Raw genomic sequence first — 23,265 nt, 5'->3', positions numbered from 1 at the left:
CTTGCCATTTCTAGCATGGACAGAATTTTACTCCAAAATAGACTACGTGACAACTCAAAAGATTATCTACTATGAGTTTCAGTTAACAAGTAAAGTCTTTTGTTGTTGAATAAAAAATCTAGAGTTTAACCTTAATCTACACTAAAAACCAATTTGTGTTTTGGCTTAATGATAAAGAACAATTATTATGGAATGGACACCATAAGTTTGAAATACTATCATATTTATAAAATAAAAAATAAAAGATTATATGCATGTACTTTTTATTACATGACTTGCTTAATAGTTATGTGATTTGTTTAAATGTTTATTACATGAAAAAGGTTTTATAAATCATCAATGATTATGTAATGGGCTGGAGGAAGAATATGTCCAATATATAAGGAAGCAACAGGATAAGTGGAACTCTTGAGTTCAATAACAATCATTTGCATCACTCTATGAACAAGTTTTATTTTAAGTTTACCAAGGCCAAAAGGAATCTTTAAGCAAATACTTCTGTCATGTACAATGTCAGTTTGCTTAGGAGCTTACACCAATGCAACTGGCAAGCAAACATTATTCCCTACTAAAATAACCACATCATTCTCAACAGGAAAAGCTTTTCCAATTAAAATTTGTATTGCCACCACTCGCTTGAATAATGCATGAGATGCTCATTCTTGTGAAGTTTCTCTGGCAACATTTTATTAGTTTTGGCACTAACATTCTTCTGACAAGGTTTTGAACATGAAACATCTTATCATTTACATATTTGTCAATGATACACCAAGGACTGATGTGGAATGCAGCAGCACATTTAAATACATAAAGGAAAATACAATATAATTGATTAGGGATCAGCAAAGGGCGCCAAAATAAACAATTAATTCATTTTGCTATGCGGTTGGAATAATTGTACTATTTTTCATGTGTAACATTTTCATACCTAAGATTTACAGAATTTCTACAAATCTTAATGTAACACAAGGAGTAAACCTGATCTCCTTTTTCATTTCAGTGTGCCCTGAACACGGTGTTAATAACCTCTTTCAGATTCCTGCAGCCTATGATTTCCATTCCTTCAAAACCATGAGATCCTAAAGATTTCTCAGCTGATGTGGGAACAATACACATTTTATAGCCCAGTTTTGCCACTGTGTTTACCCTTTTCTCCATTCTAGGTACCTAAAATATTGAAACAAAACAGTTTCAAAAATCATAAGTCCCATTTAAGCAGGAAAATAAATAAACAAAGGAAAAAGTATTCCAAATATATGTGCTAGCTGCAATGCTAGCAAATCTCATATGAACTGCTAAGACAAGGACCACTTATAAACTTTGGTACTGCATTATTGAAATGAATTCTAAACACCAATCAACAATATCCAATAATTTTATCAAAATTTTGTGCAAAATCTGGTGGGGCTGCCTGAAATCCGTTTTACATTCTTTTTTTCAGAAGGGCTAGCAGAAAAATAAAATCTGGAAATGCTGGAGGATATACTTTGTGCATGTGAAATATATAACTGAATGCAATATAAGCAACAAAAGTAACTGTCACAAATGGAATAGAAAGAAGATTCCATAACTGAAAACAGGGAAGGAGATGCTACCAGACTGGCTAAGTTCAACAAAGATTGTACGTCTGAAACTTTGTTACTGAAAGTAACTTTTTTTAAATAAATTATTAGAGCAATGTTAACAATTAATACCAATAAAATGGAACTATATTGCTTACCGTGCGAAGCTCACCGCCAAGTCCAACTTCACCAATGAACGCAATATTGTTTGGAATAGGAAACTCCAAAAAACTGGAGGCAAAAATAAGAAAAAAAAAGAAAGGAAAAAGATAATTGTAATCAGTAAATACATCCAAGGGGCAAGAGAGTGAAAAAAGAAAGTACTGCGGGAGGCAATTTTTATTTTTATTTCAATCAACATTGCAAAACTTGTAGAAATGCTGAAAAATACCAACAAATGCGTCAAGTTGGATGTTTAAAATTTGCTATGAAAAATCTCATAAAGTATGTAAAATCCAATATTTAATTTAAAGAAATAAGGCATGAAAAGGGAAAAGGTAATGAGGTGAACTGGATCATAAAACACATGCCTGCTACAAATTGCTGCCGCTACTGCAAGATCCCCAGCAGTCTCACTCAGCTTCACCCCACTAACAACATTTAAAAAGATTGCCTATAGTAAAAAGTACAAAAACAAGGGAACACATTAGCTAGTACCACTGAGTTAAAATACATTAACTATTTAAGGAAAAAGGATCAATAAAGGCCCAAGTGCTTAACATAGCTCAAGAGATAGCAAAATACAAGGGAACACATTTCATAATCAAATAATCAACTGCATCTTCTTTTTTCTGAAATACATCAATCTCTGAATAAAAGGCACCAAAGGGCTCGGTATTTAAAAAATTATACCAATGGCAACAATAAAGTCACCATGGAGGATTTGCATTGAAACCAAAAAAAAAAAATCATGCGATTGAATACTTCTACTAGCTATAGTACTCTAAAATGAAAATGCATTACAGCTTTTAGCAGTTTAAGGTGATGTGCAGATTTTTCAATGAATTTGTTAGAATAATGGTCTGGTGTCAAAATTTTTACAGTCCTACTATGCTAGTCTTCTAGATCAAACGTGTATGTCATGGAGGTTGGGTATGAGTGTAGGATAAGTAGGGTTTATCAGGATCTGCTGTGTATGGAATAATAGTATTGTGTTTAAATGGCATATATTCAAATTCTTCCAAACATAATTTGAATGTTATTGTCAACTGATATTTCTCTTATATTCATGTGTTTGACTGTATATTAAAAAAGCTGATTCTATTGTTATTAAAAGCATAACGTGTTGCCCTCATCATGCTTCATAAGCTTAAAAAATAGCTCTGCACCTTCTTCTTTTTTTAATAAGTCATTATGTTTTCCCTTGTTACCTTGTCCTCAAAACATTATAAAGTTTTCACTAATCTTTTTCAGTTGAAAGCCTCAATCCGGGAAAAACTTCAAAAGAAATTAAATGACAGAACCCCATTATAAGCCACATAACTACAGAGAAGAAAACTAAATTGGGGAACAACTATTATGGAGGTTTATGAAGTTGGAGGGATGAAATTCTCTTCCAATCCATATGTGGCTATCAAATGACTATCCACGTGCATTTTTTATTATACAACTTATTTAGTCATGTGACTTGTTTAAATACTTAATGAGTTGTGTGATTAAAATGCATGTTGATGGTCATCTGATTGCCACATACTAGGTTAAAAAATATTCATCCAAACTGATTTAAGATAAAACTTTATCTATTGCGGAAACATCAACTTACATTCTCTTGAAGCTTGAGGCCAGTTTGCTTCATCAGAACCTACAATATTTAAGAGATTCAAGATGGTAAGCTTACAAGTGTGGACCATCATTTAAGGCAACCTTTTATGTTCACTGCCAAGAAGTACAATGTCATCTTGATGATCATCTAGAATAGTGATTTGAATTATTTATTTAAAAAAAAAAAAAAAAAAACTGAAAAGCAATAACATAGTGACAAAGTGGGCCTTACTCTCTGGTTGCTGAAAATAAAATAAAACACATATTTCCAAAAAAAAAAAAAAGATTTTTTAAGACTACATTTTTTTTCTGTTTTGAATTCTAAATTAAAAAAAAAAAAATCAAATAATCCCAACAGTTTGTCTTGCAGTCGAGGAAAGATCTTTGTTAGAATTATAGTTAAATGATTAAATTCACAATTTCCTAAATGCCTAAACTATTGGCAGAATCAATAATCTGTTATGATATTAGAGCATGTAGTCTTGAGATTGAACCCTGTCCTTAGGTCAATGCATGAACAACCACATTGGCCTAATTGACTTAATAAACAAATCAAAGGTTGGCCTAATCTGATTGCTAAATACAAATGCTAGGTTCAATTGAATCATTGTAATCTCACAAACAAAGTGGAACTGGAACCTGCAAAGCACTAGTAGCATGAGAGTAAAACATCACAATGGCAATGAGCATTTGAAAACTACAATTTGGTAAGGTGGGTGTCAGATTACATGACAAAGAGAATGTTTAATTTAATTATTTCTCACCATCCAAGGAAATTTTGTGAAACATAGCAAATAGACAGAGATCGGTATAGAAGATATTGCATGAGCATGTATATTAAAAGAACTCCAGACCATTGCTTACAGAAATAATCATGTCAGCTCTGCTTGCTTGAATGCCATTAACTTGCCTTGAAGCTATTGACCCAGATGCACATAATGCCTACATAGATATTCAAACGTCAGTCAAAATGTTTCTAGACAAGTCAAATATGATAGCAAGCCTATTACAGTCAAGTCTATGGATTCCATTTATTCATTGGAAAGCAATACCTCAAACTCTATAGATTTTCTGGAAGTAGATAATTTTGACTTGGTCTTTCAATTCATTGCTAGTTAATGTTGCAAATCAATTGAAAATTATTGTAGTTATTATCAATAAAATTGCAATCAGTTTATTTCTTTCATCTTGTGGATCCAAATTTATTTCTTTTTAATTTACCGAGCCCCTTATGAATTAAAGGATTTGCTCAAGCTAGAACGAGATCTAGCGTTAATTTTTTTATTCCTTTTTGTGTCATAGAATCATATAGTTTGTGGAAACATGTCAAATTTAAATGTATGCTGCAACAAAGGATTAAAAATGAAGTACAAAATTACCAAAAAACTACCTGAACTTCAATTAGGAAAGTTCGAGATCCATCCATAATCACAGCCACAGCTAGTCCAGCTAAATACTCTGAATCTGAGTACTGATCACTTAAAAACATCTCACTGGGGTTCGAAACAGCTTGCAGCCCGGATTGTGACATTTCAAATACTCCAAGCTGACAGCAAGCATTAATCCTATCATCAACCCAAACTGAAGAAACTCTAGTATTATTTAGAAGGATGATGAAGCTCCTTAAGTAAACATTACCATTCAATTTTTAGGTGAATACCCTTCACAAAAATGAAAATCATCTGCATCCTCTATCCTCTAAAAAATTCATGGCTCAAAAAATACATAATTGCCTAAGTAATATAAGTGCTTCACAAAAATGAAAATCATATGCATCCTCTATCCACTAAAAAATTCATGGCTCAAAAAATACATAATTGCCTAAGTAATATAAGTGCTACACTAGAAAATAAAAACTTCAAGGAGAAAGCCTATTGTCCATTTAGACTAACTTAGAGCTTTGTAAGAAATGCATTCAATTCATTGCTAGAGGTTGAGCTTTGGTGCGATGGCAAATGCCTTCCACCAAAAGCGACAAGTCGCAGGTTTGAGTCCAGGAATCAGCCTCTCCAAAAAAATTTGGGGTAAGGCTACCCAACCATGACCTCTCCTAAACCCCACAAGAAAAGTGGAAGTTTTGTGCACGGATACTACTTTTTTAAGAAATGTATTCAAAATGAAACTTTATTTACTGATTACCGTGCCTTTTTGATAAGTAACTTATATAACTTGTCAACATGTTCTTTTTCATTCCGATGCTAGACCATGTGAGATAAACTACAAAACTTACACAAAAAAGATTGAAGACAGACCACTTTGTTCAATCAACATCAACAAGCTCAATTCTCTCTCCCCCCCCACCCCCCCAAACACCCCCTTAAAAAAAAAAAAAAAAAAAATCAATAAGCTCAAGATGACTTGTTGAGTGCGTCAGCTAGTGTAGCCATGGACAGAAAAGCAAGCACAACCAAAACATGAAGCAACAACCTCAAACACAAAAATAAAACTTAATACAGTCATGACAATCATCACTATCAGCGCTGCCAATCAAAAGATGTAAAGATAAGGATTGAAGGGCAATATGCCCATTTAGTTAATTCTAAATGGTTCTGCATGCAATTTTTAAGTGGAATGTAATTTGAAGCATAAACAGCATAATGATGTAGGAAACATATTATAAATAAAATTGAAGCAACAGCATCTCTTGATGGAATACCTCATCGGTGGATCCGAAACGATTCTTCAGAGATCTAAGCAAACGATAGGATGAGTATTTCTCCCCCTAAAATATTGACATGAGAATATCAGTTATCTATTTCTGGCATCATGGCATAGTTAGCACATCCATCACATTTGGAAGCTCCAACTAACCATGAAATACATACATTGCAAGAAGCAAATTATTTTTAGTAATATGCATGCAAAACAGGATATAATAAAACCACTCAGATGAGAATAAAGTAAAAATCTTGATGGCTTCCAATGCAAGGAATATCTGATCTCCAACTGGCTAACTTGGCAAAGTCTAGGATAATTTATGGTTGTGGTTCTAATTTGATACAGGATATTAAGGATCCAAAAATAGACTACATGCTAGTAACAGAATATATATATATATATATATATATATTTGATAAATCCAATAGTTACAATGGGGGGGGGGGGGGGGGGGGGGGGGGGGCGGTTTGAGTCCTAGATGTCTCCGTTGGAAACATCAGGAGGTGCCAATTGAGCTACAAGGCTCCTAGCACTAGTGAAAGAAAATATAAAAAGGAAGACTACAAAGCAACCATGTGCCACCTTTACCAACTATGCTGGAAAAGAAAAGGTAACAAGGTACCAACTTCCATATATAAAACAACATCAACAATGTGCTCCAAGACATGAGGTCCTGCTAAATCTCCGGATTTTGTCACATGTCCAATCTGAAATACAAAAGAGCAGAAAAGCATTACTTAGCTATCACAAAAGTTGAAAACTTAACAATTGATAGACAATATTTGAAGAAAAGCCTACAGATCAGTCTAATACAATTTCATATTATCAACTGATCATACTCTGAAAAAGAAAAGGTTACACTTAAATGCATGTCCAAAGTATAGAAGACAAATAAAAAATCAAAACACTTGAGAAAATTACTCGAGTGCCAAGACAAAGGTGATGCTTAGCATTGCATAACCAACTTATCAGTCATACTAAACAAAGGTGAAGCTTAGCGTTGCATATCCAACTTATCAGTCATATTATTATAAGTTCAGCACATGAGGGGATAAAGTTTGGAGGTTCACTTGTTATGAGTTCAGGTGATGCTCAGTATTGCATATCCAACTTACCAATCATACTATTATAAGTTCAGCCCAAAAGAGGATAAGTTTGGAGGTTCACTTGTTAGTTTTGGGATCCCACGTTGATGAACAAAGGTGATGGAGCCTTTGATGAAAAAAAAACAATTTAGTCTTTGCAAATCACTATCAAAGATATCGTATTTTTAGTGCAATAAGGATTGATTAAGGAATTGGGTAAAAATTCAAAAGCTGGCCACTATTTCCAATGATAATGGGAAGAACTTAAGATGAAGGTGGTGGGTATTATTCGTTTAAGTCTTTCCCTAGAAGTATAGTGTGTTGAATGAGATTTCACCTTAAGAACAGTGAAATTTTTAAAAGAAGATAAATATGTTAAAAGCCATTTACAAGTCGTTTGTACTTGAAGAAAGAGTTATATCAACTGCTTGTGGAGGAAATTACTAAAATTAAGAATCATATGTATGCTTTTATAATTTAACTACTCAATTCTTGAACATAAATACCAAGATTGAGGAGGATCAAGCCCTATTGCTTTTAGACTCACTTTCACCTTCCTATGATACTTGGTGACTGTAGATACCTGGTGACTGCACTGTTGGTAAGGAGACACTCAAGTTTGAAGACGAGATGTCGATTTTTTTTAGAGACAAAAAAGTTTAAAAAGTGAACAAATAATTTGGAAGTTGAGACATTTGTGGTGAAATCCAAATCAAGCCAGGGTAGGAGTATGTTGTGCAAGAAGAATTTTGATATAAAGAAGTCAAGATCAAAGTCTAGTGCTAATATTGTCAACAGAGACAACATAACTAATATCAACATAAGAAGTTAAAACTTGACAAGAAAAAGTCAAGATAGCAGAAGTACACAAATACAACAATTGCTGCAATAGATATCATGGATGAACATAGTGGCGATGTTCTTGTAGTTAGCAAAAATACAGATTTCATAAAAAAATTGTGGGTTTTAGATTCTGCCAGCTCCTTTTGTATGTGTAGTAATAAAGATAGGTATATGGGTAGGAATAGAGGTAGGTCTGACAAAAAAAGATTATGATGAAAGTTCTGTTATTAGAAATGTGGAATGTAAAGTAATAGAAACAGGTACAATAAAAATTAAGATGTTCAATGAGAGCGTGAAGATTTTGGGTAGTGTAAGACATGTACCAAAACTTAGAAGAAACATAATTTCTTTAGGTTGCTTGGATTATTTTGGCTATGGATAATATTCAATAAGAGGCAATGTTATATAAGTTAATAGAATTGTTTTGATGGTAATGAAGGAAGAGATATGTGAAGTGCATAGAGGAGCAAAAGCAAAGAGAAGCCTTTAGTTCAACAACCGAAGAGGAAAGATACTAATGGATAGAAAAGAGGATAATTTGTAGAGAATGCAACTGGTATGGTTATAAGCTGAGTTTGAGTGTGAATTTAAAAAAGAGAGCAAAGAAAGTACAAAAAGGGATACTAATGAAGCCATCACATGGGCTGGAGTGGAAATTGTTAAGTCCAACCCATGAGGGGATAAGCTTAGAGTTTTACTTGTTGGTTTTAGAATCCCATATTAATTAGAAGCATAATATGAGGGTGCAATAATTCTTATAGAGTGTTATTCACATATCAAAAAAGAAATAGAGAGGTGTAACAACCCCAATAAATAGGGTGGTGGTGTAGCTTTTGTAGTGTGTGAGAGAGTTAGAAGATAGATTTGTCAGATATGTTAGGGTGAGAGCACTTTTGGGCGTATAGTGGATTTAGGTTGGTTTATATAGGGTTTGTTTGGATAGAACTTATTTTGCTGAAACTAAAAATTGAAAACTGAAAACACTGTAGCAAAATAATTTTTAAATGTGTAAATAGTACCGTGGGACTCATTTTTAATGAAAAAGTTGCTGAAAATTGATGTTTGTGGGACCTATGAACAGTGTACAGATGCACTGTTCACTGCTAACTTGGTCAACAACTACTGCTGAAGCAAAAAAAAAAAAGGGAGAAAACGCAGACTTAAAACGCAAATGCCATTTCAGTGCTATCCAAACTGCACCATAATTATATTTGTGAGAGCTTGTGGATGACGTTGTAATTCATATTTGTGATAGTAATTTTTTATTGATGTTGCCTATGGATCTAGGCATAGAGTTTATTAAACCATATTAATTTTGTATCTTGTGTTGCTTGTATTTTATTGCTTTGCATGTTTATTCAAAACAAGAGGACATAGGTGGTAATAACTAATAACTGACAAGAAAATGGCATGGAACAAGAGAATCATGAAACAATTTCATGCAGAGCAGATTGTTGATCACAGTCTCTTTTTAAAGTGGCAATATAATAAAGATTTTAAATTTAAACAGAAACACAATATAACCAACACACACAGGTGAAAACCCACCAAATAATGAAGTAAAAAATGATTAACTGACTATCAACGAAAAAACACATCTATTGGAATTAATTTTTATTGGTAAGATATATAGGCACCCAGTGAATCATGAACCCATAACCTCACCCACTCTCCCATTATTATGGGAGGAGAATGTACCATTTGAGCTACAACTCATTGGCAAATCATCTGCTCCCATCATCAAGTGCTTATCATTCAAAACAACCATAAATTTGGCAACTTTTAATGAAGTTGAAGACCTATGAAGTATAGACACTTCATTTGGGGTTCCGTACCTGTGTCAGACACGGAACACATCTGGGAGACTGGGACACTTCTACACACGTGTCCCAGCCGTTTCCTTTTACTTTTATTTTTTTTTGAAAAATTGCGTTACACAGGAGGGACACTTATCTTTTATTTCTTTTTAGTTTCAATCTTGAACGCTTATCTAGTTATCTTTTATTTACACTTTTGGATCTCATTCTTAGTTTGTATTCTAATTTCTAAACATCATTTTTAAGTCATGAATTCACTTTATTATCCATTATTGCTCTTAAACTGATATATGTTTAACATTATATGAAAAAATAAATTCTTAACAATATTTAAAAATATAAATTAAAAAATATTTAAGTTTATGTGTATCCCTACTGTGCTGAGTCCTAATTTTAAAAAAATTGACGTGCAGTATCAGAACCCGTGCTTGTGTCCGTGTTTCCTCGGTAAAGACATGCCAAACAATTTTAAACCCCAGATGCTGACAAATGCAACTTAAAGGATTTAACATAAAACATTAAATTGTCTTATTAAATTAAAAATAAAATAAATAAAAGATTAGTGGTGTGCTTAAACACTCAGACCTAGATGTGATGAATATGCATCCAAAAATGTCAAATGTTGGCTTCCTTTCAGACTTAGACAATGTATACGCACCAAAAGAATGGGGATGTTAGTCTTCTTCGCAAAACGCAGCAAGGCTGATGTGCATTCCTTCACCTGTCATGGATCAGGGCAATCTCAGAACCCAGTATATGTACTGTCCAGAAACCACCACATAACATCACAGCATATATGTGCACTTTAAAAGTTATATTCTGGTCCAAAGTGCATTATTATATTCATAATCTGAGAGAAGGTAAGAATACAAGAAATCATTTTCAAATTGAAAACCTTTTGAGTTGTTGACAACTTAAAAGAGAAATTAGCGTGGATATAAATGCTACACGAAATACACTAAAATCAGAGGATTTGGAAACATTACCAAATAGAAAAAATATATTCAAACAGAAAAGGGAGCTAGGAGCCTAGGACTATTCCATTGTATGCATCACCTTGAAAAAAGCAGAACAGAACTAGCCCGCCCATATGGGACAAACATCTTGAGCTAAAACCAGGATTTTTTTTTTTTGTTTGCCTGGTATGGTATAAGGATTGAAAATTCTAACCTGTGCAGGCCCTCCAGCACTTCCAGCCACACCTTCTAAATAAACAGTTTGAATTGAATCGACAATTATAACCCGAGGTGAGAGGGGCTGACTTTTCCCTAATATGTCCTGAAAACAGGCAAATGCATCAATTATTTTAGGCTACATTCACCAATGTTCCAGATATGCAGACCAGCAATTTTATACTTATGAAGCATTTGATAGATATTTACAAGTAGTAGTTTCTAAGCATGACTTACTGGACAAATTGCACCTCATCTTTTTCAAGTCAGATTGCACCTCGTCTTAAATCAACTAGAGTTTTCACTTTGCATTAATGTCCTCTTCAAACATTCACTTAGCATTTATAACATTATATATTGGATTTAATGAAAGTTATCTTTTTTCTGCCACTTGATGCTGATATCTTACATCAACACTATGTAACCCAATGAGAAATCCAACAACATAGATTTGAAACTCATAAAACAAGAGTGATTTATATCAAAATAAAATTACATAAGTCTTAGAATGATCTGAGTACGAGCAACATGACTGGCTGAAATTAAAATAATCATTAAAATAAAAAAATAAAAACTGTCAAGTCCAGAATCATGCACCTCAATCTCAGTATTAGAATATAAGAAAAGTTCATCCGCTCCTATACTCAAACGGTCAGCTCTGTTTCCAATTTGCTCAACACTCTGCCATAAGGGAGAAACAGCATTAAAGTTACTTCCAGATGCATAGCAAGGTCCAAGGAAAGTGAAAAAAAAAATCCACACAAACATGGTGAAATCACAAATTCCATTTTTAGAAACACTAAGTTGAAGATTTAACTCCATCTAGAGTCAACACATCACAGGCTTATGGAAACCATTTCAAGAATAAGAGGACTTGAGTCTATTTCAAAGGAATTAGAAGCAACATTCCCCAACTTAATTGAGTATAATTAAACCATCAGTTAAAAATTAAAACTAAAAATTTGACCCTTATTTCATGTTCGTGTGCTTCTTACCTAACAAGGAAAATAATATGCCTACCAAGAATTAGGAAGCCAGAACACGACCAAAAATGTATTGACAAAATAAAGTTTTCTGCTTTCATCAAGGCAACAAGCCAGTATGAAGCTTCACAAACGCTAACCTCTTCACCAGAAACATACACGACTGGTGCTGGTTGACCAAGATCATTCCTTTCAGCTATCATAGCAGCAATCTTCGAATTATAAGTAAGAACTGATATCAGAATAAAACCATTCGTAGAGAAATATAATAATTACGAGTGCAGCCAGGTATAAAAAGTTCAAGTATTTCTGAGCAACTTTAAGAAACAAAGTCGTCTGTATGCTCACAATGTAAAGCTACATAGATGAAAATTTGATCCTTAACAAATTTATACCTGCAACAACAGCGTACTCTTGCCAACTCCAGGATCACCACCAACTAAAACCAAAGAACCTTCAAAACCCAAAAGACACAGCTAAAATAAGCATTGAACTCTCTTTGAATTAGAAGCTCAAACATTCAACAAATAGAATAGTTTGTCATGGGAGCAGAAGAATTCATTAACGACAAAATTTATCACAGGCTAAAAAATAGCAGAACAGGATTCATTTTGCCAGATTATTTGCCAGATTAATAACCAAGGCAGAGGCTTGTATATAAATTGTTCTTTTAAACATTAAGTAAAATGTAACTCAGTGAAAAATAGTTCAAAACCATTTCTATATAATTCAACACTAAAATTTTTTCCAAAAAAAATAGCCATCAGATGTTAATTGTATAAATCAAAACAAGGTCACTCTGCAAGAAAGGATGTTTGTGTTCAAAAATCACAATTCAGAAACCAAAAGAATTGCTGATGTATGAACCAAAAATATAGCTGAGAGAAATTATAATTTTGTTTAACTTATGATTTTTATATTTAACATCCAACAAAAATTAATTTTATTAAAAGAATGTGTGTGTATTTTTTTTTTCCTTTGAGGCAGCAACTATAGCAATAGCCGGTCAACAAGCCACAGAGAAATAGAGCCAAATAGCATAATCTTATCATTCCCAAAAGCTAAATTGACATTAAATAATACCCATCAAACATACATTAATTGAATTTCATGATGTCAATATTATGTTCTACTAACTTTTAGCTAACAATACTCATCATAGTCATAGAAAGGTCGAGAAAACAAAAGCAAAAAATATTAAAAAGTAAATAAAAACACTAAATGGCAAACCTGGTACAATACCACCACCAAGCACCCTAGAAACCTCATTTCCAAAGGGTCCGTGCCTAAATACGAATCACAAACACAAAATCACATATCTTTAAGAACAAAACCACTATGCAATTCTTAAATAAACAAAATATACACTCCCCCATCAATTTCAAAGAACTTGATAATAAAAAAAAAACCTTTTTTTTTTTAGGATAATCAAACAATAATTAAATTTTACAAAACAAGTACCAATCCAGTTGATGATGTGGCAAACAACAAGATGATCCACGTCATCAAATTGATGATCCAAGTCAGCAATTTATGTGACACATTTTCTTGGTGGAAATGAAGTGATTTTCTTAGCAACCAAACAGAGAGTGAGAGTACCAAACTCACAGTGGAATTCGCCAATTCAACTGATTGATCCCTCGATTGACGTCCGTCAACCGCATCGGCCGCGACTCTCCGGCCTTGCGCGAGAGCCACGTCTTCCCCTCGGAAACCTCAGCTGATCCACCTTCCGAGAACCGCTTCAAGGTACCAACGGCATTGCACTCGCGGCACGTGCCCCACCACTGCCCGTCGGAGTGGCCGCAATCGGCGCAGACCCAAGAGAATCTCGCCTTCGCTTTCTTCTTGTTCCCGACTATGTCCAAATTGGGCTTCTTCGCATTCCCATTTCCGTCGGTGCCAGGGGCAGGGTCGTAAATAGACCAAGCGCGAGGGGCGGTTTCGGCGGTGGAGTTGGAATGGTGGAGAGAGGGAGTGGAGTGAAGGAAGTGGCGGGAAAATTGGGGAAAAGAAGAGAGTGAATTGGGAATCGAAGGATTGAGGCGTTGCAGTCTCTGGGTTTTGGTGTAGAAGATGAGTCTTAGAGCTCTCATGTCTGAGACTTGCATATGAGAGAGACAGAGAGAATGTGTGTGTCTGGGTTTATCTAGGGTTTATGTGAGAGGGGTTTTTGACTTTTTGTTGAAATATATGACAGAACCCCGCGAATTTCAAATCTATTTTTTCAAAAAATAATTAGAGTTTTTTATTTTCCCTTTTTTTTTTAGTGTACTTTGATACTTTAAATTTTTTTTTTTTTAGAAGATACTTTCTTTACTTATTTAGATCAAGATAAATTTATTTGATTTAAATAGAAGATAAAAACCTATGCTTAATAATAAAATAAACAAAATAAATGTTTTTGAAAAAAAAAAAAAAAACCTTAATCAAACGAACACTAATTAATAATGTTTGGTTAGTAGTAGTACAAGTAATTTATTTGAACTCTTGTTACACTTTGTTTTTTTTTTTTTGGTTTCCCACTATGCATCTTCAAAGTTTCAACCAGAAACTAATCATTGTTTGCAACGGATGAGTCCTAATGGGGTAAATCGCTGGCTCAGGGTTTTTTTTTTTCAAAGTGTAGGTGCTTAAACTGGGGAGTACATCCAGTCGAACCTAAGACAAGCACTTTAAAACCGAGTGCCAAACCACTCAGCCAAACCACCTAGGTTAACTCTTGTTACACTTACACCTACACTTTTGCCTCACTTGACAAAATAATAATAGGTGTCTATTGTTTTCGTATCAATTAAAAATATAATAAAATAGTAATTCCTATTATGAAATTTTATAATTTGGAGAGAGAGGTTATTATTTACTTATTTATTACTTTATATTGTTCTAGAGATTTGGCTAAAACTCACGCAATCCTAATTCTACCCCTATTTATAATTGTTAGGTTTATTACAAAGAGGATTGTTATTTTTGCAAAACTTTTGGGTGTGGTTATATCCCTATGTGTCAAAGAAAGTATATAAAATTTTACCAAAAAATAAAACAAAAGAAGTAGAAGAAGTTTGTTTGATCAAATAATTATTTACTAGGTGCATCCAGCTTTTTTGAAAAGTAAAAAACCAGTTAGAACTGCTCCATAATTTTGCTTTGCTTTCTTTTATGAATTAGGTAACTTATATATATGTAGTCTAGCAAAAAAAAAAAAAAAAAAGTTAACTTATATATGTAATGGAGTTAGTTTAGATAATAGAGTAATTGAATGTTACCATGAAACAAAGAGCACAACAAGATCCTAAAACTTTGAAGAAATGTTAGAGTTTTGGAACTAATGCACGTGCTCTCTCAAAACAGTCACGTGGTATCTCATTGCAACTAGTAGCTATTAGTAAATTTTGAAAGGAATAATAGAGGGAGAATCAGTTAGGCTGATCCATTTGAGTAAAGAACAAGCAATTAATATTTCAGAGAAATCCCTCATTTTATCTCTCCCTTTATTTTTTTCTCAATCCCATCTCTCAAAAACAATGAAAGGTCCTACTCCTAATCCCACACCACCATCTTCATCACCCTCAAGCCACACACAACAATACACAGAAGCTTCACCCTCAAATTATATAAATGAATATATAATTTGTTACAATGAATAATTTGTTATATAAATGAAGCTTCACCCTCAAAAACAATGAAAGGTCCTACTCCTATCCAAAATGCCATTGCTTGCATCAAGAAAGTTCATTTTTTGTCCCCAATATTTCCTCTCTCTTGTTCTTCCATGTTGATTTGATCAATGAATTAGCCAAATTCTATATTAGTTTGACCTTTGAACCTATGTTACAAGAATGCCACTATTTTTTGAATGATCTTGACAACAACTTAGAATCTCCAATCAAAAAACCATACAAAGAGAGATTTAGCTTGTAGATACGTGACTACAATGCATTCAACCTTCAGAAACTCCTAGAGGGGTTGACTCAATTTTCCAGACTCATCCAAATCTTCAATTACTAGCAAACAGATGTATAGAGATGGCAGAGACAGCTTTGGAGGCAAGAATGAATTTCAAGAGAACAGACATTTGTTGAGTATTAAGATTTCAATACAGTTGAATTGACAAAAGCACCTTGTTAAGAAAGATCATGGAGTATGGGAAGGAATGGAAAACTTGGGTTTTCTAGGATTGCTGCTGTGGAAAGAAGATTGCAAATTTCAATTCTCATTTAAAGATTCATTTAAGAAAGATTTTGAATCAGTTATTAAAGAGAGTAGAATCAGGTGTTTGGACTATTATGGATACCATTACTGCCACAAAAAAAAAAAGAAAAAAAATAAAAAGCGATGATGATGAATGTGCTTGAGAAAAGAATAAAGTCCATAGCTTTTTTCCCCAGTGATTGGCCTGGTTGTGAAGAATTATTAGTTTCTTCCAATATCCTAATGGTGGAAATCGTTGAACACTTCTTCACAACTAGTATTTCAACTATCATTTTGATATTTGTGTGTTTATAATAACTTAAGCCTCGATTAAATTGATTTCTTTCTACTAATACTAGAATGATCATGCCAAAATCATGAAATATTAAGTTTGTTATTGGCATGTTAAATGCATTCCATGCAAAATATGGCCCCAAATATATTGCATATGTATAATGTATTTTAAATATAAAATAAAATTTTAAAAAACTTGTAAATTTTGAATGGTGTTGCTTATGTCGAATACCTCATATAGCTTTAAATAGATTCGTTCAAACCTTGCTCAAATTTGCAGTCCACAATAATAGGGCTCAATTATGGCCACCTCAACATAGTTTTGGACATAAGGTGGCAATTTATAGTGGAGTCTTCTCTTATTTTTAAATATTAATTAAATAATATTTATGTTTTGATATTTTCCATTTTTTTTTAAATCTTACCTTATGAGATGCAAGATTGCTAATAATATGCTTTTGTGTTCAAGTTTCCCTAAATTTTCATTTCAATTGGTAATATCACTAATCCACTTAATTTTTTTTGTGACATAGTCAATCTTAAATATGATTTTATCAATTTAAATTTTGGTAACTTCTTGCTATAGATGCATGTATTGTTAGTTAATATTTTATAAAAAATACATGCATTAGAAGAAGAATCTAATTTCTAAAAGTAAATCTAAACAATTAGAATCAAAACTAGCCTCATCACATGCGTTTCGTACGTGTGATGAGGTTTTTTTTTTTTTTTTTTTTGGTCTTGTGTCATAATTTTCCTTAAAAAAAAAAAAAAGGATAAGTTTGTTTTGAAGACATAGAGAGAGTATCCTATTTTGTAGGCATTTTAAGTGGTGCTGGAGATATATTTTTACCTAGTTATCCTCAAGTTTTTTCCTTGTTAAACTTAAGGTTTAGGAGTATTTCTGAATCATATAAAAATCCAATCCAAAGTGGGGATCCTCTTCTAAATAGTATAGATAAAACCTTTCAGGAGATAGAAAGCTTTACTTTATTGCATTGAATGGTGGAATCCATACTTGTCACTAGAATGCAAATACTAATCTGTTAAATGATGTCGAAAACAAGTCTTTTTATTTATTTATTTATTTTGTTTCTAAACATTCTTTTATTTGTGTTATATAACTTTCCTTCTCCCTCAAACATCAAAGCCCCTAAACTTTCCATTGTTGGAGTCTTGTATCTTGTTTCATTCTTAATTGAAATGTATAAATCTTATTGCATCGTCTTTTATTTGTTTATTTATTTAAAATAAGACTTTACATAAACACTTTTTTCTTTTCTTTTCAAGATCTTGATTTTTAGGATGTTATTTGTGTGATATTAAACCAGGGATGGAACCACACCAGGGCCCAAAGAGGGCCTGCCCCCTTGAGTTTCATGAAAGAAAATTTTTTGTACATATATTAAGGTTTAATTTGAATTGGTCCAAGGAAAATAAAACTCGGTTCCCAACTCCCACCAAAATCTTGGCCTCTTTACGTAGATTAGCCAAAATAACTCCACAAATTAACCCAAAAAACAATATATCAGCCCAAATCACCACAGTCCAAAAATTATTAGCCCAAAATTTTTTAACAAAAACTTGATAAAGATAAAAAGAGAAAAGGCTTGTTCATCTTCTTCGGCCCAAAAAATTTAACAAAAGAATGCTTGTTCGTCTTCCTTCTTCACAATATAGTGTCAACCCAAACCATCCTCACATCGTCAAAGTCAACCTCACTAGCCTTGCTCTCAAAAAATTGCATAAACCCAATTGAGTAAATAGGGTTTATGCAATACCTAAATCGAGGGAAATACTAGGTGCTCTAAGAAAAATGCTCCCTCCTCTCACATGAGGGGAGGGCCCCACACATGGGTCCTATCTCTCATGTGAGAGGAGGGAACATTGCTCCCGAAGCATGTAAGAATTTTCCCAAATCGAAAACTTCTACTACACTTGTGGGACCCAAAGGAGGAATTGGGTTGTTTACATAGTCTTCTTGTTTTGTTTTAGTGATATGGGTATGGTGGGGAATGAGAGAAAGTTTGGGTTTTGAAACTTAATAATAATTGGGTGTTAGAGGGTTGTTATGGTTTTTATGAAGGATTTATTTTTGGTGAGCTTTTGTATAAGTCTCACCATTATTAGGCATAAAAGGTTTTATGGCAAGAAAATGCTTTAATATATTGTTTGAATTAATGCTGGCCCCCAACTCACCTCCCAAAAAAATAAAAATAAAATATATTAAGAAAATCGGAGAAAGGGAAGATTGTTTTCTTAGTTTAATTGTTTTTGCATAAACAATTTAATTCTAGTGAAAGGTAACAAATTTCTTTCTGGAGTTAAAATTTGGAGAAAGTATATAGACAAAAAATTTCATATATAAAGTTTAATTTGATACTTTTGAAATTATAGGGTTTAATTTAAATTACCTCTAAACTGGAGGGTTTAAAGTAAAATTTATCTCCCAAAAAAAAAATGACAGCAAACCATTAGCCCATATTTTTTTATTTATACTTTGATCCCCTAACTTGAAATCATGGTTCCATCCCTGTACTAAACCCTGTACATTCAAAATATTTCAAATTTGGTTATATTGTAGGGAAAAATGCTCATACACCCCCTGAACTTTCAACCACTGGCCAAAACACTCCATGAACTTTTATATTGGCCAATTTGCTCGATAAACTATACACATCTGCCAAATTAATACCTCTTAGAGCATCCACATCAGTGGGTGCAAATTTTCCTTCTATTTTGCACAAAAAAACCTACTTTTTCTATTTTACACATCTAATTTTACAAAACATCCACATCAGTTTATCTATTCTACACATTTATTCAATAAAATATTCATTTTTTTACAATTTTTTATCATTCTCTCCCTCATTGCCCCTCTCTCTTACAGACCCAACAATACCAACGATCTTTCCACACCCAGCCACCATCATCACCCACCCAACCAGCATCATCAAGGAAAATCAACCTACTTAATCCGAGAAACAAACACTCCGAAACTCACTCAATCTGAAACCCAGTCAATCGACGCCATCGACGCTCTGGTCTCATCACTAGCTTAATCCGAAACCGGCACGATCGACTTCATCACCAGCTCTGGACTCATCACACCCATCGCCGCACCCCAACTCCACTCTTCACCATTCCGTACGCCGCTTCCATACTTGAAAAAAAAAAAAGGGACAAAGTCGCCGCTGAAACTTGATGAAGAAGACTTTTTTTTTTTCCCAATCAGATCTGAGATGAGAAGAGAATGAATTTTTGCTTTCTCTTTTTTTGTTTAGTTCTCTTTTTGAATGGCTTTTATTCTCTATTTCATCAAATGAATTGATCAAATGAGGAAAAGGGAGAGTGAGGGTTTGCTAATCGGGGGCAGTGGAGGCATGGTTTGATCTGCGGTAGCGGAGGCATGAGGAAAAGGGAGAGAGTTAAGAGTGAGGGTTAGATGATTGGCGGCAGTGGAGGCATGGTTTGATCGGCGGCAATGGAGGCATGAGGAAAAGGGAGAGAGGTGAGAGTGAAAGCAAATGAGGAAAAGGGTGAGTGAGGTGAGGTGAGGTGAGGTGAGGTGAGAGCAGAGACAAGGAGAGAGTGAGAGTAGAGACCAGGAGAGAGAAAAAATTATTAAAATATTAAATACACACGCTACAGTAACCATGCATATATGCACGGTTACTGTAGCAATTGTGTATTTATACACAAGTTTACACCCACTGATGTGGGTGATTTTTTGCTCAAATTGTGTAAAATTAGTTACTTTTTTCATTTTGCACATTTATGCACAAGCTGATGGGGATGCTCTTTAGTTTGGTGTTAAAAAGCTAACAGAATTAGAGCATATGAGATACACATGAGATTTAAAAATTATCAAACTCAACTTTATTAACATGAAATCGATGGAAAGAAGAGAAAGCTAGGTTTGTGGCACCCGAGAGAGGAGAGACACAGCAAAACCAGAGCCACCGTGATAGGTAGCCCCGTCGTATCACCGCCAGTGTCTTGATGGCGGCTTGTGCTTCCACCGCTGTTCGACAGCCACCACCTGGTACTTTTTTTTTTCTTTTTCTTTTTCTTTCTTTCGTTCTTTTTTTTTTTTTTTTGGCATTAGTATTTAAATCCACAAAGAACCCTCTGTTTTTTTTTTTTTTTCATGAGTGAATTTCTAGAGGAATTTCTTGGTTTGGCTTAATTTTTTGGGGTTGGGTTTTTGTGAGCTTGTTTGTTTCATAGAAGTTAATAGAATTTACAAATGTAAAAAATATTAAAATTTGGGGTTGAAATTATAGTATACATATCAGATGAATGGAGTATATTCTTTATATTGTTTTGCAATTGATGTTTATGTGGCTAGTGCTCTAGTGAATGCGTTTTGCATTGTTACTTTTGAGTATGCTATACAACTATTTGATTAAATGCCTGAGAGAGATATCTAAGAAATATAAGAAAGCAGAGCAAGGGTTAAAGTTATGGCTTTTGGTTAGTTTTTTTTTTTAAATCTTAGGACTCCATGAGGTTTAGCTTCCCCACCTTAAGTGTCTCGGTTTAATGATTCCAACCATATGGTCTACTGACTAAGCCACCATACAAAAGAAAGAAAGAAAAAGGAGCACAACAAAGCAAGTAAAGAAGATAAAGCGAATTGAGTTGGTATTTGTTACAAATTATTACCCCATCTTTGAACAATTCCCTGCTCCATTACTTTTTCCAAAGTTATTTGTTTGATTAATACTGTAAAAACTAAGAACATGTGATAGAATTTGAGTATTAATTCAGTATTTTGTGGGTCATGCTAAGCCACTACCGTGAAAACTAGCATCATTGATCATGTGCATAATCCTTTTATAAATGGATTAATATAGTCCATATTACAATGTAGTTAATCTAGGTTTAACTAAAATCTTGAAGGTTCATTAATATATAAACCATAGTTTTGACGATATTGTAATATGGACTTTCATTGAGTTTTAATTAACTAACGTAACAAAAACTACGTAAATTAACTACAAGTGAGACTTGTCTAAAAAGTAAAAAAGCATGATTTCAAATTGGCATTTTAATCACAAAACAGAAACAAAAGTAAAAAGCCTCCCACAAAAATTACATTTTTGCTATGTTTGTGTAGGGGTGGGGTTTGGATTTGAGCCCAAAAGGTAGAAGGATTCAGGCTCAAAGAGCCTAATACAATGAATTTGTTGAGAGTAGGCTTAAAAACTAGGCTTCAATGTGTCGAACAACACACATAGTGGATTAAAGATAGTGAGAGAGTAAAGAAAAACAAACTTTATGCAAAGAAAACCTTCCTCGGCAAAATCCAAGGAGAGTGGTCTTTAATTATACTTCTTTTAAACTTTGATACAATTTTTGCTCTTGTTACTATAGTATTTTCTCTATAGATTTCCCGATCCCCTCTCCCTGGAAGGTCTCTCACATTATATAGCTCCCTTTAGATGATCTTGGCCCTCTATTTGTTGATTGTTCAGGCCACTACTTGAGTGCTTGTCCCATCAGACACCTTCGTAAACCCCTTGTGAGTTGCGGCAGTCAAGGCAATATTGTTTAGGGGTCTTCTACACATAAATACAGCCAGGTGGTTTGGTGGGATGCATTAAATGTGGTGGTAGCTATCATCCCTTCAGTCATGTCAGGGCTAACCCTTTCTTCGAAACTCTTTCTCTATAGTTTTTTGAAATGTTCTAAGAGGTCTCAATCTCCCAATCCCTTTTGGAAAGGGTTCGGTCAATTCATCACACCCATCAATAAGAAGATGTCTTAATTTAATTAGTTTACCCATTCCTTGGGGTAGTTTCTTAATTTGACCGCAATCACTAATATCCAAAGTTTGTAAATTACATAAATTACACAATGTTTTAGGTAATTCTGTAATTTGATAATTATTTGATAAATTGAGCAATCTTAAATGTTTTAATTTTTCCACTTCATTTGGAACTTTCTCAGAGTAAGTATCTTTCAAATTCAATGACCGAAGGCATGTCAAATGCTGGAATAAATCAGATGAGAAGACGTTTCTTCCAAAATAAGAAGTTCGTAGAAAAAGAGTCCGTAGATTTTTTGCATTATAGATAGATACTGGAAATTGTATTTTGTTATTAAATTCTAATGTCAAAAGGGTGACAGGAGGAAATAAAACCTCCTCTTTTTTGTTTTTGGGACATATCAGGAGATTCGCTCGTGACTACATCCGTGATTTTAAAAATCTGACTAGTATGCCTTCTGCACCAGTTCGCACTGCTCCTCGAGGATGGCGTCCACTTGCAAATGATGTTTGGAAGATAAACTTTGATGGCGCAATGTTTGGTGAGTCCGATGAAGCTGGAATTGGTGTGATTATTCGAGATTGTAGGGGTGAAGTCAAGGCTGCTCTTTCCGAAAAGATAAAAAAGCCTCCTACCGTGGATGTACTGGAACTGATGGCTGCAAAGAGAGCGATGACTTTTTCCCTTGAAACAAGAACTTATAGAGCTATGCTTGAAGGAGATTCTGCCTTAGTGATCAAAGCAATTCAGCTCGGTGGCTGGGAATTCGCGCAGGGGGGTCACCTCATCCACGACATCTCTACGTTAAAAAACTCTTTTCAGAGTATTTCTTTCTCTCATATTGTACGGCAAGGTAATGCAGTTGCAAATGCCTTTAGCCCAGAGAGCTAGACATTCTTTTCCTTTATCTGTCTGGGTGGAGCATGTTCCACAGGACATTGTTTCTTTCTTTTTGCACGACCTTGGTTTCTCTTAATACAAAGTAATGGCATGGTTTTCTTACTCAAAAAAAAAAAAAAAAACCTATCTATCAAGACTGAGAGGAAAACTCAGATTTCATTGAATGAATAAAATTGAATAATTACATATGGTCCTCTGCTTATATATGTGAATAAACGGAGATAA

The 23,265-nt window shown here is 33.9% G+C and overlaps 2 protein-coding genes across 4 annotated transcripts; one reads left to right on the top strand and one right to left on the bottom strand.

Annotated features, from left to right (window-relative positions):
* Positions 1–798: 798 nt before the first annotated feature.
* Positions 799–14,056, bottom strand: LOC115989473 (DNA repair protein RadA). 2 transcript variants are annotated; one of them, XM_031113158.1, is made up of 15 exons: positions 13,490–14,055; positions 13,112–13,167; positions 12,277–12,335; positions 12,022–12,093; positions 11,496–11,579; positions 10,897–11,004; positions 10,385–10,447; positions 6,608–6,688; positions 5,980–6,045; positions 4,714–4,869; positions 4,188–4,265; positions 3,325–3,363; positions 2,093–2,175; positions 1,721–1,793; positions 799–1,167 (listed from the first exon to the last, which is right to left on the bottom strand). In XM_031113158.1, exons 1-15 carry the CDS (start codon positions 13,990–13,992, stop codon positions 997–999), a joined length of 1,692 nt encoding a protein of 563 aa, XP_030969018.1. In that variant the 5' UTR covers positions 13,993–14,055; the 3' UTR covers positions 799–996. The 2 variants fall into 2 exon arrangements, with proteins under 2 accessions (XP_030969018.1, XP_030969019.1); XM_031113159.1 differs by lacking the exons at positions 799–1,167; positions 1,721–1,793; positions 2,093–2,175; positions 3,325–3,363 and adding an exon at positions 3,397–3,437 and having other exon boundaries at positions 4,178–4,265; positions 13,490–14,056.
* A 6,177-nt stretch (positions 14,057–20,233) lies between these two features.
* LOC115989027 lies at positions 20,234–23,032 on the top strand. 2 transcript variants are annotated; one of them, XR_004091759.1, is made up of 2 exons: positions 20,234–20,411; positions 22,545–23,032. XR_004091759.1 is itself a non-coding variant. In XM_031112674.1 (2 exons), exons 1-2 carry the CDS (start codon positions 20,369–20,371, stop codon positions 23,029–23,031), a joined length of 573 nt encoding a protein of 190 aa, XP_030968534.1. In that variant the 5' UTR covers positions 20,234–20,368; the 3' UTR covers position 23,032. The 2 variants fall into 2 exon arrangements, 1 of the variants encoding a protein (XP_030968534.1); XM_031112674.1 differs by having other exon boundaries at positions 22,502–23,032.
* Positions 23,033–23,265: the final 233 nt, after the last annotated feature.

The sequence above is a fragment of the Quercus lobata genome, chromosome 5, assembly GCF_001633185.2.
Source record: "Quercus lobata isolate SW786 chromosome 5, ValleyOak3.0 Primary Assembly, whole genome shotgun sequence".
In the NCBI taxonomy this organism is placed as follows: domain Eukaryota; kingdom Viridiplantae; phylum Streptophyta; class Magnoliopsida; order Fagales; family Fagaceae; genus Quercus; species Quercus lobata.
This window is presented reverse-complemented; position numbering and strand designations above follow the sequence as displayed.

Excerpts from the sequence above, each read along its gene's own strand:
- LOC115989473 (XM_031113158.1), bottom strand. The coding sequence starts at position 13,992 with ATGCAAGTCTCAGACATGAGAGCTCTAAGACTCATCTTCTACACCAAA. Across the intron at positions 11,005-11,495 it reads ATTCTAATACTGAGATTGAG|GACATATTAGGGAAAAGTCA; the intron begins GTGCATGATTCT and ends GCCTGTTTTCAG. Across the intron at positions 4,266-4,713 it reads CTTTCCTAATTGAAGTTCAG|GCATTATGTGCATCTGGGTC; the intron begins GTAGTTTTTTGG and ends ATATCTATGTAG.
- LOC115989027 (XM_031112674.1), top strand. The coding sequence starts at position 20,369 with ATGGCGGCTTGTGCTTCCACCGCTGTTCGACAGCCACCACCTG. Across the intron at positions 20,412-22,501 it reads TGTTCGACAGCCACCACCTG|GAGGAAATAAAACCTCCTCT; the intron begins GTACTTTTTTTT and ends AAAGGGTGACAG.